Below are 14,992 nucleotides of genomic sequence, written 5' to 3' on the forward strand. Positions count from 1 at the left end.
GCACTGGAAAGTGAGGTGCCAATCTGGTAGAATATGCTATATATCATTAGAACATACTGAAAAGTGAGGTGCCAACTTCGTATTGCAGCCACATGTGACTGCACATGTGCCAAGTATGACCAGAACCAACCTCAGTAGTCCGTTTGGGAATGGTGTTGTACAGTATTCAACATGGCAGACCCATCACTAGCCAACAAGCCAACACTAAAACATATGACCATCTTCACCAGGGAGTGACAAATCCATTTCAGTTTGTTTATATCCCAACATCAATGAAATATATTTTTAGCCAAACTGATTCAGTGACATTCAAAAGTTTGTGCACCCCGGTCAAAATTTCTGTTACTGTGAATAGTTAAGTGAGTAGAAGATGAACTGATCTCCAAAAGTCATAAAGTTAAGGATGAAACATACTTTGCAACATTTTAAGCAAGATTGGTATATTATTTTTGTTTTGTACAATTTTAGAGTGAAAAAAAGGAAAGGAGCACCATGTAAAAGTTTGGGCACCCCAAGAGATTTGAGTTCTCAGATAACTTTTATCAATGTCTCAGACCTTAATTAGCTTGTTAGGGCTATGGCTTGTTCACAGTCATCGTTAGGAAAGGCCAGGTGATGCAAATTCCAAAGCTTTATAAATACCCTGACTTCTCAAACCTTGTCCCAGCAATCAGCAGCCATGGGCTCCTCTAAGCAGCTGTCTAGCACTCTGAAAATTAAAATAAATGATGCCCACAAAGCAGGAGAAGGCTAGAAGAAGATAGCAAAGCATTTTCAGGTAGCTGTTTCCTCAGTTCATAATGTAATTAAGAAATGGCAGTTAACAGGAATGGTGGAGGTCAAGTTGAGATCTGCAAGACCAAGAAAACTTTCTGAGAGAACTGCTCGTAGGATTGCTAGAAAGGCAAATCAAAACCCCGTTTGACTGCAAAAGACCTTCAGGAAGATTTAGCAGACTCCGGAGTGGTGGTGCACTGTTCTACTGTGCAGTGACACTTGCACAAATATGATCTTCATAGAAGAGTCATCAGAAGAAAACCTTTCCTGTGTCCTCACCACATAATTTAGCTTCAGAGGAAAAGGAACATCTAAACAAGCCTGATGCATTTTGGAAACAAGTCCTGTGGACTGATGAATTTAAAATAGAACTTTTTGGCCACAATGAGCAAAGGGATGTTTGGAGAAAAAAGGGTGCAAAATTACATGAAAAGAACACCTCTCCAACTGTTAAGTATGGGGGGAGGGGGGTGGACTGATCATGCTTTGAGCTTGTGTTGCAGCCAGCGGCATAGGGAACACTTCACTGGTAGAGGGAAGAATGAATTCAATTAAATACCAGCAAATTCTGGTAACAAACATCACACCGTCTGTAAAAAAAGCTGAAGATGAAGAGGATGGCTTCGACAACATGATAATGATCCTAAACTCACCTCAAAATCTACAATGGACTACCTCGTGAGGCGCAAGCTGAAGCTTTTGCCATGGCCCTCACAGTTCCCCGATCTAAACATGATTGAAAATCTGTGGATAGACCTCAAAAGAGTAGTGCATGCAAGACAGCCCAAGAATCTCACAGAACAAGGAAGAATGGGTGAAAACCCCTCAAACAAGAATTGAAAGACTTAGCTGGCTACAGAAAGCGTTTACAAGCTGTGATCCTTGCCAAAGAGGGTGTTACTAAGTACTGACCATGCAGGGTGCCCAAATTTCTGCTTCTGGCCCTTTTCCTTTTTTGTTATTTTGAAACTGTAAAAGATGGAAATAAAAAAGTAATCTTGCTTAACATATTAAAGAAATGTGGCATCTTTAACTTTATGCCTTTTGGAAATCAGGTCACCTTTTACTTGCTTAGCTGTTGACAGTAATAGAAATTTTGATCGGGGTGCCCAAACTTTTGCATGCCACTGTATATAAATAAACAGCCGAAAACACTGGAGTAATTGCATTTCTAGCCCAACTATTTGTATCCTCCAATGGTGAGATGAGGATAAAAGGGCAAGTGCGGAACAATACTGTAAGAAGAGGCAAAGTTGTTGGCGGAGATGGACAAGTAAACCAAGGATGTATTACAAAGTGTCTTGAGAAGGGGAGTGATTGTTGGTGGAGATGAGAGATATAAAGCCTCATTTGCATCTACATCCTTCGGGACTCTATTGAATTCAACATTTCAGATGCTCCCTCTGTGATTCTCTATGTTCTTTCTGGAAAATGAAACTACTTATATCAACAGATGGTTGAAGGGCAGGATGACATTCATTTCAAGTGGTGGCAATAGATACAGGAAGTACACCAGAAATATCTGTTTTTATGCAGAGTAGTGATAAAAACAAGATTGACTAGGGTTTATATGATGCTGTGTGCCTCTGATGTTGCTGCAGAAAGTTTTTCATTGCATCTATGCATTCATATACTTGTGCATATCACAATAAACTTAAAAGGAAATGAAAAAGTAAGAGTGGATTTGACTGGGTTGCTCTACCAGGTGCCAGTGCAGACTAAATGTGGAATGTAATATAATGATTCTGATTCTGCATTCCTGAACTGAAATCTATCAGTCTTGTTTATAGTACACTAACTCATGACTTCTGCAAGTCTCAACATTAAATTTTTCAACTGTAATTCAGCTTCCCATGCCCAGTCCACAAATGTATGAGTTACTGGAGCAACAGTCAGAGTTCAAGACCATTCATCTGGAGACAAATACAATTCCAAACTTGGTGGTGGTGGAATTTAAAGTCCAAATTCAAATAAATGTATACTGAAAAAACAAGTTTCAGCAAGTGGTAAACTGTAGCCTCAGCTTTGGGTGCACTGAAGTGTAAGTTCCTCAGTTACATCTTGCTAACCTGTCAAGTTTCAACTTGCAATAATGCATTGTTGGCATTATAGTTTCATACAGCAATTTTATCATGGACAACTACACTTCCCAGACTGGGGACAGGGACATGCCAAGCTTAACCAAGACCAACATGGGCATGTGAATTTTCGGTTAGGAATTTAGAAGCAGGAAAAGGTTATATTATTCCTGGCAGTATTTGTTGAGGTGGGAAGTTTAGAGTAATAAACAAAAACAAAATGTTGCGAACTCTCAACAGGTCAGGCAGCATCTGTGAAAGAGAAACAATTAATTTCTCAAGTTGCCAGAACTAGGAAATAAAGAAAGAAACTAACTTTTCTTAGGGTAGTTAACTTCTCAGGTTAAAGGCTCTTTGTCAGAACTAGGAAAGAAAAAGAACTTGAATTGTGGGTACGGGCAGTCCTACTGTTGAATTTGTCAGCAATAAGTCCTCTAACTTAATTTTAGTGATACAGAAAGATTATAATTAAATGTTCCTGAAAACCATACAATAACTACAGTGTATGGCAAAATACTGCACCTCATAGCCCTCTTCTCATTGTGACTGTCAGGAAGGAGATACAGAAGCCTTAAGGCACATACGCAGCTACTCAGGAACAACTTCTCCTCCTCTGCCATCTGATTTCTAAGTGGACATTGAACCCATGAACACTACCTCACTTTTTAATTTCTGTTTTTGCACAACTATTTTTAATTTGACTATGTAATAAATATATACAGTAATTCACTTATTGTTTTTCTATATTTATCATGTATTGCATTGTACTGCTGCTGCTAAGTTAACAAATTTCACAACATATTCCAGTGATATTAAATCTGATTCCGATTCATTGAATTGAATTGACTTTATTACTTATGTCCTTCATATACATAAGGAGTAAAAAATCTTTACGTTATGTCTAAATGTGCAATGTGCAATTTATAGTCATTTATAATAAATAGTATGTACAATGAGACAGTCAACATAACATAGAAATACAATTGTATCAGCATGAGTTATATAGTCTGATGGCCTGGTGGAAGAAGCTGTCCCGGACCCTGTTGGTCCTGGCTTTTATGCTGCAGTACTGTTTCCTGGATGGTAGCAACTGGAACAGTTTGTGGTTGAGGTGACTTGGGTCTCCAATGATCCTCCAGGCCTTTTTTACGCACCATTCTCTGTAAATGTCCTGAATAGTGGAAAGTTCACATCTACAGGTGCACTGGGCTGTCTACACCACTCTCTGCAGAGTCCTGCGATTGAGGGAAGTACAGTTCCCATACCAGGCAGCGATGCAGCCAGTCAGGATGCTCTCTATTGTTCCCCTATAGAAAGTCCTTACGATTTGGGGCCCATACCAAACTTCTTCAACTGTCTGAGGTGAAAGAGGCACTGTTGTGCCTTTTTCACCACACAGCCAGTACGTATAAACCACATGAGATTCTCGGTAACATTTATGCCGAGGAACTTAAAGCTGTTCACCCTCTCAACTCCAGATACATTGATGTCTATAGGCATTATCCCGCCTCCATTCATCCTGTAATCCACAAACAGCTCCTTTGTTTTTGCAACATTGAGAGAGAAGTTGTTTTCTTGACACCACTGTGTCAGGGTGATGACTTCTCCGTAGGCTGCCTCAATATTATTTGAGATTAGGCCAATCAGTGTAGTATTTTCAGCAAATTTAATTAGCAGATTGAAGCTGAGGGGTGGCAACACAGCCAATACCCACAATCACAGTGTATGAAGATGTTTCACTTCATAGCTAAGGAAATATGAAATATGTGAACTTGGTATAAGTTGCATTATGAGAAACTTTGCATGAGATCTCGCTGATATATTTAAACAATACTGAAGATGGAAGTCCTAAATGAAAACAAAATGCTGTAAATGTTCAGCAAGTATTATCAGAAAGAGAAGTACAGTTGACATTTCAAATTAACATCCTTTCAGAAGAACAGGGAAAAACTAAATAGTCAAGGTGCTCAGACTGAGGGAGATTACAAAATGAAGAAAAAGGAAAGTCAGGAAGATGGAAGCAATTTATTGAGAAGAAATAGTAATGTCACATGTGCAGGATCAAAGGTAGAAGTCTAAACGGGAGAATCACAATGATTATTTTAAATTAATCAATGAAAAAACTGATGGAAATGTTGATTATAAGACCATAAGATATAGGAGCAGAATTAGGCTATTTGGCCTAATGAGCCATTAGGTCATCATGACTGATCCAGTTCCCTCCCAGCCTCATTCTCTTGCTTCTCTCCGTAACTCTTCATGCCCTGACTGATCAAGAATCTATCAACCTCTGTCTTAAATATACCTGAATACTTAGCCTCCACAGCTGCCTGCAGCAACAAATTCCACAGATTCACCACTGTTACGTACCCCGTAACTGGGTCACTTACCAGCAAAGATAGAGAGGTCCGTTGAAGTCTGACGGTACTATTTTTAACAGTATTTATTTATAAAAATACACAAAAATAATATCAATGCAAACATACAGATAATATACGTTGTCAATACTAAATCTAAAAGCACGGGTATAATAATAATCACTAAGAAATAGCTCTATCGTTGTCTAGGGGATAATGTATTGTCCAATGGAAATATAAAAGTCACTTTAGTTCATTCAAGCTGCAGCTTTCTGGTTTGCGAGAAAGACGGGTTAAAACTTGCCCAGTCCTTTTATGATGTCAATCCTTCGAGAGTCGTTGGGGGTTGATTTCCCCGTTGTTAGCTAAAAACCGTTCTTCCGTGGTAAAGGCTCACCGATTCCGGGGCAAATGGAAATGGACACACGTGGCCTTCCCACCGGCTTTTGCTATTACGGGATCGCTAGCGTTTCTTCTGGTGCGTCTGAGGGGCTGTTCCCCAGACCCTCTTTTATCCTGACTCACAGGGTCTCAGATGTCAATCAGGTTGGGATGATGCAATCCTTCCACCAACCTCCCCCTCGGTTCATTGCCTGGGGCTTCGATGCATCGTACAGGATGCAATACACAGGTCGGTCTCCAAGAGACAATAGCCGGTATCAATGGGTCCGCCTTTCGGAGGCCAGGACACATTCCAATTCTTTGTGGATTCTGCATGTCTTTCTCTCGTTTCCTGGGTCTCCTGAACTGACTTAATAGTGATCTTGCGATTCTCACAAAGGAGGGGGCTACCCCGCACCCTTCGGCCCCTCAGAGCTGTGGTACATTCGTAACACCACTCTCTGGCTAAAGAAATTCTTCCTCATCTCTGTTCTAAATGGACAGAGATGAGGCTGTGGTCTCTGGTCCTAGGGCCCCCCCACCAGAGGGAACATCCTCTCCACATCCACTCTATCGAGACCATTCAACATTCGATAGGTTTCAGTTAGACTCCCTCCCCCCATTCTTCTCAATTCCAGTGAGTACAGATCCAAACCCATCAAACAGTACGCATGTGATAAGCCTTTCAATCCCACATCATGGTTGTGAACCTCCAGAGTCAGCACATCCTTTCACAGATACGGGGCCCAGAATTACTCAGAATACTGTAAGTGAGGCCTCACCATTACCTTACCAATGTCAACATTACATCCTTGCTTTTATATTCTAGTCCTCTTGAAATGAATGCTAACATCACATTTGCCTTCCTCACCACTGACTCAACCTGCAAGCGCACCTTCAGGGAATCCTGAACAAGGACTCCCAAGTTATTTGTATCTCAGATTTTTGAATTTTCTTTCCATTTTTAGAAAATAGCCTATACTTTTATTTTTTCAATCAAAGTGTATGACCACACCCCCAACACTATATTCCAACTGCCATTTGTTTGTCCATTCTCCTAATCTGTCTTAAGTCCTTCTGCAGCCTCTCTGATTCCTCAACGCTATCTGTCCCTGCACCTAACTTCGTAATGCCTGCAAACGTGGCCACAACGTCATCAATTTCATCATCCAAACCTTTGATATATAATGTAAAAAGATGTGGTCCCATTGCAGACCCCTGTCTAACATCACTAGTTCCCAGTAGCCACCAGAAAATGCTCCCTTTATTCTCACTCTTTGCCTCGTGCCAATCAGTCAATGCTCTATCCATGCTAGTATCCTTCCTGAAGTGCCATAGGCTCTTAACTTATCAAGCAGTCTCATGTGGCACCTTGTTAAAGGCTTTCTGAAAATCCAAATACACAACATTTACTCATTTCCTTTGTCTATCCTGTTTGTTATTTCTTCAAAGAGTTCTAACAGATCTGTCAGGCAAGATTTTTCCTTAAGAAAACCATGCCAACTTTGGCCTATTTTATCACGTGCCTCCAAGTATCCTGAAACCACACCCTTACCAATCAACTCCAACATCTTCCCAACCACTGATGTCAGACAAATTGGCTTATAATGTCCTTTCTTCTGCCTTTCTCCCTTCTTGAAAAATGCAGTGACATTTGCAATTTTGCAGTCCAGAATCTACTGATTCTTGTAAGATCATTACTAATGTCCCCAGCCACCTCTTTCAGATCCCTGGGGTATAGACCATCTGGTCCAGATGATTTATCTACCTTCAGACCTTTCAGCTTCCCAAGCACCCTCTCCCAAGTAATAGCAACTTCACTGACTTCTGTCCGCTAACGGACTCGAACTTCTGGCATACTAGTGTCTTCCACAATGAAGACTGATGCTAAATACTTATTCTATTGGTCTGCCATTTCTTTGTCCCCCATTACTGCATTTTCAGCATAATTTTCCAGCTCTTAGAAACTCCATCCATTGTTGCTTTGCCACCATCCCTGTTAGCAGAGTCAGAACCAGAATCAGGTTTATTATCACCGGCATGTGACATGAAATTTGTTAACTTAGCAACAGCAGTACAATGCAATACATAATCTAGCAGAGAGAAAAAAATAACTTAAATAAAACATAATAATAAACAAGTAAATCAATTACATATATTGAATAGATTATTTAAAAATGTGCAAGAACAGAAATACTGTATATTTAAAAAGATGAGGTAGCGTCTGAAGCTTTAAAGTCCATTCAGGAATTGGATAGCAGAAGGGAAGAAGCTTTTCCTGAATTGCTGAGTCTGTGCCTTCAGGCTTCTGATTCTCCTACCTGATGGTAACAATGAGAAAAGGGCATGCCCTGGGTGCTGGAGGTCTTTAAAAATAGACACTGCCTTTCTGAGACACCACTCCCTAAAGATGTCCTGGGTACTTTGTATGCTAGTGCACAAGATGGAACTGACTAAATTTATAAACCCCTGCAGCTTCTTTTGGTCCTGGGTAGTGCACCCCCCCCCCCAAGCCAGACAGTGATGCAGCCTGTCAGAATGTGTTCCACGGTACAACTATAGAAGTTTTTGAATGTATTGTTGATACACCAAATCGCTTCAAACTCTTAATAAGCATAGCCACTGTCTTGCCTCCTTTATAACTACATCAATGTGCTGTGACCAGGTTAGATCCTCAGAGATCTTGACACCTAGGAACTTGAAGCTGTTCATTCTCTCCACTTCTGATCCCTCTATGAGGATCGGTATGTGTTCCTTCATCAAACCCTTCCTGAAGTCCACAATCAGCTCTTTTGTCTTACTGATGTTGAACGCCAGGTTGTTGTTGTGACACCACTCCACTAGCTGGCATATCTCATTCTGGTACGCCCTCTCGTCACCACCTGAGATTCTACCAACAATGGTGGTATTGTCAGCAAATTTATAGATGGTATTTGATCTACGCCTAGCCACACAATCATGTGTGGGCTAAGCACACAGCCCTAAGGTGCACCAGTGTTGATGGCCAGCAAAAAGGATGTTAGTATTCCTTTTGCAATGAACTTTGGCCAGCTCCTCCCTCATGGTTCTGTAATTCCTTTAAATACACTGTAATACTGATATATCTGATCTTAGCTTCTATAAAGGGTGAATGCTTAACCAAAAGATGACGTGGTTTTAATTTCATACTGCTTCATTACTTTTCCAGGCTCTCTGCATCACTGAGTTTTCCCTATTTGTGAAAAGTTTTTACTGATTTGCAAATTGTCTCCTGTTCATTCCTCAACATGGCGTATTGCATTCCTTGCTTGCTGGAAAGGGTAAAGTCACAACTGTGTTTGCGGGAATGACAACTAAGATTTCCACGTGAGGCAAGGTAAGAGGATATATGGTCAAGATTGCCGTGGGAGTCTTTAGTATTGTAGTGAATATTGGTTACTTGCCTATCCCCTGAAATGTATAAAGACTTTGAAAGAGGGGCTGAGAGGCTACGTGAAATTAAAAGCAAAATGAAATTTGACAATTTAGGAATGCGGAATCGGATTGCATAACATATATTTGCACGTTTTGACCTGCCAGTTTGAGTAAGTGTCCTTAACTCCCTCCATTTCTGCTTACCAAGCATTTATGGGCAGGAAATGAATGGGAAACCGATATTGAAGCAAGAGGATAATTTTGAAACGAGCTGCGAACAGGCAAAGTGCCCACATACCGATATAATGTACAACTTGGAAGATGTGTAGTTCCAAACAGCTTCCTTTGTACTCAGTGATGGGATCCTGGGCTGGGCAAGATAAATTTCGCGAGATCTGCTGGGGGTCCGAGAAGAGGGACATTTACATCAACTACGTCACGGACGGCTGTCATTGGCTGGTTCTGTAACGGCCGCTGAATTTAAAAGTTTAAACGGGTGAGGGCGCGCGAGTGGTGTCCGGTCGGGTATTGTGCTCCGGTGTATCCGCTGTCCTCGGTCGGTCCTGGAGTCAGCGGTGAGTACCTGTCTAAAGGTGAGCTGGGTTGGGGTTGGGGTTGGAACCGCGGCTCCTTCCCAGGCGGGTGGAGGTGAAGAGAGGGAGACCGGGGGCGTGGGGCCGGGAACTCTTCCCCTCTCGGCCCGCAATCCGATCCCTAATGAGGCTCGGGTTAAATACCACGGCGAGGAGGAGGCAGAGTTACTGAGCGAAAGAAAGTTTTTAGTACGCAGTACTGTTTGCTCTCAGTATCCCGAAGACTTGAAACTGGATACATTCGGTTTTCAAGAAACTGCAGATGTTGGAAACGGGAATTTAAAAAAAAACATCTGCCGGAGAAATTCAGCGGGTCGAGCAGTTTCTAGGGTTTCTGCGGGGGTGAGGAATGGTTAGTGTTCCGGTAGAGATCTGCATCAGGACTGAGCGTGAAGAGGGGGAAATATCCGGTATGGTGAGCGAATGTGGATATCCTCCCTGGTTGTAAAATGATGTGGATCATTATTCCACCTCTGATGATCACAGTGCTAGGTTTCTTATAAATTTGCGTGTAATAATTTTTACAGAATGCCACATATACAATCGCGGTTTACTTGCAGGTCCTTAAATTCCAGCGGTGTGGGAAATCACTAAATCTATAAAATAGTGTCTTTATAGTTTGCGGCTAGGGGAGGTAAGACGGATGTATGGAGAGTACGTTGCATTGTGAAATCACTCCGTGGCGATTTGGTGTAGGAGTGGTATCCTGAGTGTCACCTGATGCTGAATCTACCCACTTCGAGGAGAGACATCTAGTACATTCAGAAACACGAGGAAATCTGCAGATGCTGGAAATTCATAATAGATGCTGCCTGGCCTGCTGCGCTCCACCAGCGTTTTGTGTGTGTTGCTAGTGAATTCAGAGATGCTCTTCTGCACACCACTGTGGTCATTTGAGTTACTGCCACCTTCCTGTCAATTTCAATCAGTCTTGTCATTCTCCTCTGATCTCTCACTTTAATAAGACATTGTTGCTTACTTGATTTTTTTTTGTTTTTCACACTATTGTCTAAGCTTTACAGACCGAAGACCTCAGGGGATCAGCAGTTTCTGAGATACTCAAGCCATCCTGTCTGGCACCGATAATCATTCCAGTCAAATTCACTTAGATCGTATTTCTTCAGTATTCAGCCTATTGACCATCTCTGCATTCTTTTATGCATTGACTTGCTGCGATATTATTGGCTGATTAGATATTTGCAGTAACTAGGTGGATCTAATAGTGTCACTGAGTGTATTTATATGCATTACGTACCTCAAACCTGATTGTGAAATACTTTTGGACACCTTGTGTGCACGTGACATGCTTCCCTAAATTAGAATGGGTTCCAAATGTGTATACCTACAGAGGCTGCTGAGCTTGTGAAAGCACCACCTCTCAGCTGGTTTTGTCTTGTGTTACTTTTTAGCATGTCCACCACTAACAAATGGTGTGCAACTCTTCTGTAAAGTGGTTGTATTCAAAGGTTTAAATCTGCCATTAAATGTTTAAGATTACTCCTGTATATTATGAATATTTTACATGCCCCATTTGTAATAAATCTCTATTCTTGCTGATGTTCTCTGTGACCCCCTCATTTCATGATCTAGCACTCTGATCTTTTGTATAGCCTCCTCAATACCAAACTGATCTCCTCAATACCAAACTTGCCTTCAGTTTATTTTATTTTTTTAATTGAGATACAGTGTATCTGTATCTGATACACAGAGATACAGTGTATTTTTAATTGAGAACAGGCCCTTCGGGTACACAATAATCCAATTTTTAAAAAAATATTCTACCCTAATCATGGGACAATTTTACAATGACCAATTAACCTACCATCTGGCAAGTCTTTGGACTGTGGGAGGAAACTGGAGCACTCTGAGGAAACCTACACGGTCATGGAGAGAACATACAAATTCCTTGTAGGCAGTGGTGGGAATTGAATCTGGGTCACCAGTACTGTGAACTGTTGTGCTAACAACTATGCTATCCATCACTATGCCTGGTCTGGTTATCTGGGAATGATTGTAAGTGGCTAATGGTTCTTTTCCTTTGGGATAATTATGGATATAATATGCAAAGTTTCTTTACTCCAACTTTAAATCTAATTGGGTCATTGAAGTCATTTTTTTCTAGCCATCTTACTATCAATTTTTAATTCTACTTTTGTTATTTAGGGCACCATGGCTTCCAAAGCAGCAATGGTGGATACGGATAACATGAAGTATTTTAGTGAGAAACTCAATACTATCATTGAAGATTTCAAAGAAAATACGGTATGGCTGAAAGAAATCTTAGAAGAGGCAGAGAGGATGTTTATCAGGTAAAAATTGCCCTTGGATGTGGTTATCATCAATTTTGTAATTAAACTTTTATTAGGTCAGCATTTTTAGTAGCAACTAAAAACAGAATAGTGCTATACTAAAATTGATGCTGGTCAAGATTCCGGTGTTCAAAATTGTTTTTTTTTTGGTACTGATCTGGAGGTGACGGAAGAAAAACCAGATCGATTTTGAGTTGGTTGCTACTTTTTTTTAGAAAGCAGTATTATCTCAGTAGGGTATCCTGTCTGATTTGCATCGTGGGCTGGTATGAAACCACCAAACCACCAGTCTATCGCAGGTAAAGCTCTTATCATCACTGAGCACAGTCAGAACAAAGCAGCATCCATCTTCAAGGACTCCCATCATCTGGGCCATGGTCTCCTCTTGCTACTACCATTTGGCAGGAAATATAGGAGTCATGCTACTAATGGTTATTGGCTATACTGAACCAGTGTGGAGTGAATAATTTAACTCGCCTCAACGCTGAAATGATTCCATAACCTACAGATCAAATTTCAGGGATTCAGTGCTTTTTATTTACTTTTTCATGGTGTGCAGGACGTGTATTTTGCATGTTTGCTCATTGTCTTTCTTTGTTACTTAGATTATCACAAATTCTGTTATAGTTCTTTATATTCTTGCAAATGCCTGCAAGAAAATAAAAGCTCAATGTAGTATATGTTGGCATATCAATGTTATATTTTACTTAGACAAAAGGCACAACTCATCAGGTAAGCAATTCAATGTTTTGCTCAGATCATTAATACTATTATCAACATATTAATTGAAAATGGGGTAAAATATTTTTAATGTAACTGAAGCATTTTTAAAAAAAAATCTGACACCTATTGTTTTATGTAATGATTAAAAGATTTAGAAGTTGAGCCCTTCCCTTTTGTGATCAACTTTAATTATAAATTCAGTCAGTATTGCAACTTGAGGAATTAGTTTAATACGCTCTTTGAATTGCACCAAAGTTAAGATTGAAAGAACCACCATTACTTTTAAAACTTGAGTAGTAATGTTTATCATTTATTGCAGCACTTTTGTTTGATATCAACAGAATCTGATAATATGTTCAATCTCTCTATTAATATGAGTTATGTAGTTCATTCAAAAACTGAATGTGATTGTAAGGGTCCTCTTCATCCTGTGAAAGAAAACAAGGTTAAAAACAGAATACAATATTTTTTTTAAAAAAGCAAATTTGAACTGGGGTGTTTTTTATTGCTGTAGCTTAGAAGCTAATTTCTCAAAAACTTGTTTTCCAGTGATTTTAAAGCAGAGCCTGAATTGATGCCAAAGACTCCTTCAGAGAGAAAACGACGCAGGAGACGTCCATCTGTGGCTGGTGATCACAATAAAAGGTAACATTACAATTGTACTTAATGGGAGAAGATACAGTTCAAAGCTATTACTCATGTGATTTATAGACTTGGCTTTTCCTGAAGTGTTAAATTTTGCTTTTCGTTTAGAACAACTTCAGGCAATCTAATAATTCTAAGTAATTTGCTAAACATTAGATTAATTTGGAATTGCATCTTCAAATCAAATGCAATTAAATAACCAAGAAGGGTTGGTGGTGAGTGAAAGCAAAGTTCAGCTTCATTCATTTATTTTTTTCTACTATACTGGGAATAATAGCCTGTCTAGTTCATCAAATTTATCTCCTTAATTAAGGATAATTGTTTTCATTGTCAACATCATGACTATTGTTGGATTCTAATTGATGGATGAGCAGCCAAGTAATAATCGAGTTATGCTTTGATCATAATTCGGTAAGCAACATCCATAAAGGCATGACTCAATTTTGAAGTGGCTTTTCCCACTACTTTTTTAGATTACTCAAAACATTTGAATATTGGCAAATAGTGTCATTTGTTATGCACTGGTTGATGAATGTTTATAAAAACTATTTGTACTTATTTTAAAAATATCATGGGTATGTACCAAAAATGTATTTGGTTTGCTGCAGTAGTAAAATATTCTAATTAGTTTAAGCCTTTTGGTTTTAAAGACAGAATATGATGGTGTTAGTTGAAATGTTTAAAAATCTTAAAGGCTGCCAATGAGTTTAAATTTGATTAATGGGTGTAGAAAACTTTCAGCAAATGGGGGCAAAAGAATTTTGTGCTCAATCCTAGAATGTGCAGGGTAGAAATGGGAGGTTCTGTTGTCAAGTAAATGAAAGTAGGTAGGAACGGATGAGGTACTTGAGAGTTGAAGAAATGCAAGGGAACACTTAACTCTCCTGATTTTTCTTTTTTTTTAAAAAAAAGGCATGAGGTTGTTCTAGCAGACAAGGTGAAGGAGAATCCTAAGGGCTTCTACAGATGTGTTAGGAGAAACAGGATTGCAAGGGACAAAACTGGTCCTCTGAAAGATCAAAATGGTAATCTATGCATGGAGCCAAAAGAGATTGGGGGAAGACTAAGTGGATTTGATTGATTTTTTTCTTTGTTTTGCATCTGTATTTACTCAGGACGCAGTTTATGTAAATGAGGCAGAGCAGCGGCAAGATCATGAGCCCTATACAGATCACAGAGGAGGAGGTGTTTGCTGTCTTGGCAAGTTAGGGTAGACAAATCCTTGGGCCCTGACAAGGTGTTCCCTCAGACCCCGTGGGAAGTAAATGCAGAAGTTGCTGGGGCTCTAGCTGAGATATTTAGCTCATACTTGGTAACAGTGAGGTGCTAGAGGATTGCAGGATAGCTAATGTTCTTTCACTGCTTAAAGAAATGCTCTAAGAATGAACAATGAACTTGTAGGTCAGAGAACCTTACATTATTGGGAAAGTTATTGGAAGGTATTCTAGGGGACTGCATAGATAGACAGGGACTGATCAGGGATAGTCAGCATGGCTTTGTGCATTGTAGGTCATGTCTGATCAATACAAGTTTTTCAAGGAAGTTGCTAGGAAAGCTGAAGGCAAATTGGTGGATGCCATCTACATGGACTTCACCAAGGCATTTAATGAGGTCCCACATGGAAGGTTGGTCAAGAAGGTTCAATTGCTTGGAATTTGGGATGAGGTAATAACAGGTGATTGATAAGTTTGCGGCCTAAGGTAGGAGTCAATTTTAGAAAGGCTAGCACATTTATT

The 14,992-nt window shown here is 39.9% G+C and overlaps 1 protein-coding gene across 3 annotated transcripts in view; it reads left to right on the forward strand.

Annotated features, from left to right (window-relative positions):
• The first annotated feature begins 8,355 nt into the window (after nucleotides 1-8,355).
• The window catches only part of incenp (inner centromere protein), a 40,494-nt gene continuing 33,857 nt past the window's right edge, over nucleotides 8,356-14,992 (forward strand). Inside the window, exons 1-3 of one of the 3 annotated variants that reach the window (XM_059975616.1) lie at nucleotides 8,356-8,948; nucleotides 11,743-11,888; nucleotides 13,161-13,256. In XM_059975616.1, coding sequence (XP_059831599.1) covers nucleotides 11,749-11,888; nucleotides 13,161-13,256 — 236 coding nt within the window. In that variant the 5' untranslated portion in view covers nucleotides 8,356-8,948; nucleotides 11,743-11,748. Of the gene's footprint in view, nucleotides 8,949-9,472; nucleotides 9,580-11,742; nucleotides 11,889-13,160; nucleotides 13,257-14,992 lie in introns of those variants that run through there. The other 2 variants (XM_059975615.1, XM_059975617.1) reach the window with 2 other exon arrangements.

The sequence above is a fragment of the Hypanus sabinus genome, chromosome 7 (genome assembly GCF_030144855.1).
Source record: "Hypanus sabinus isolate sHypSab1 chromosome 7, sHypSab1.hap1, whole genome shotgun sequence".
In the NCBI taxonomy this organism is placed as follows: Eukaryota; Metazoa; Chordata; class Chondrichthyes; order Myliobatiformes; family Dasyatidae; genus Hypanus; species Hypanus sabinus.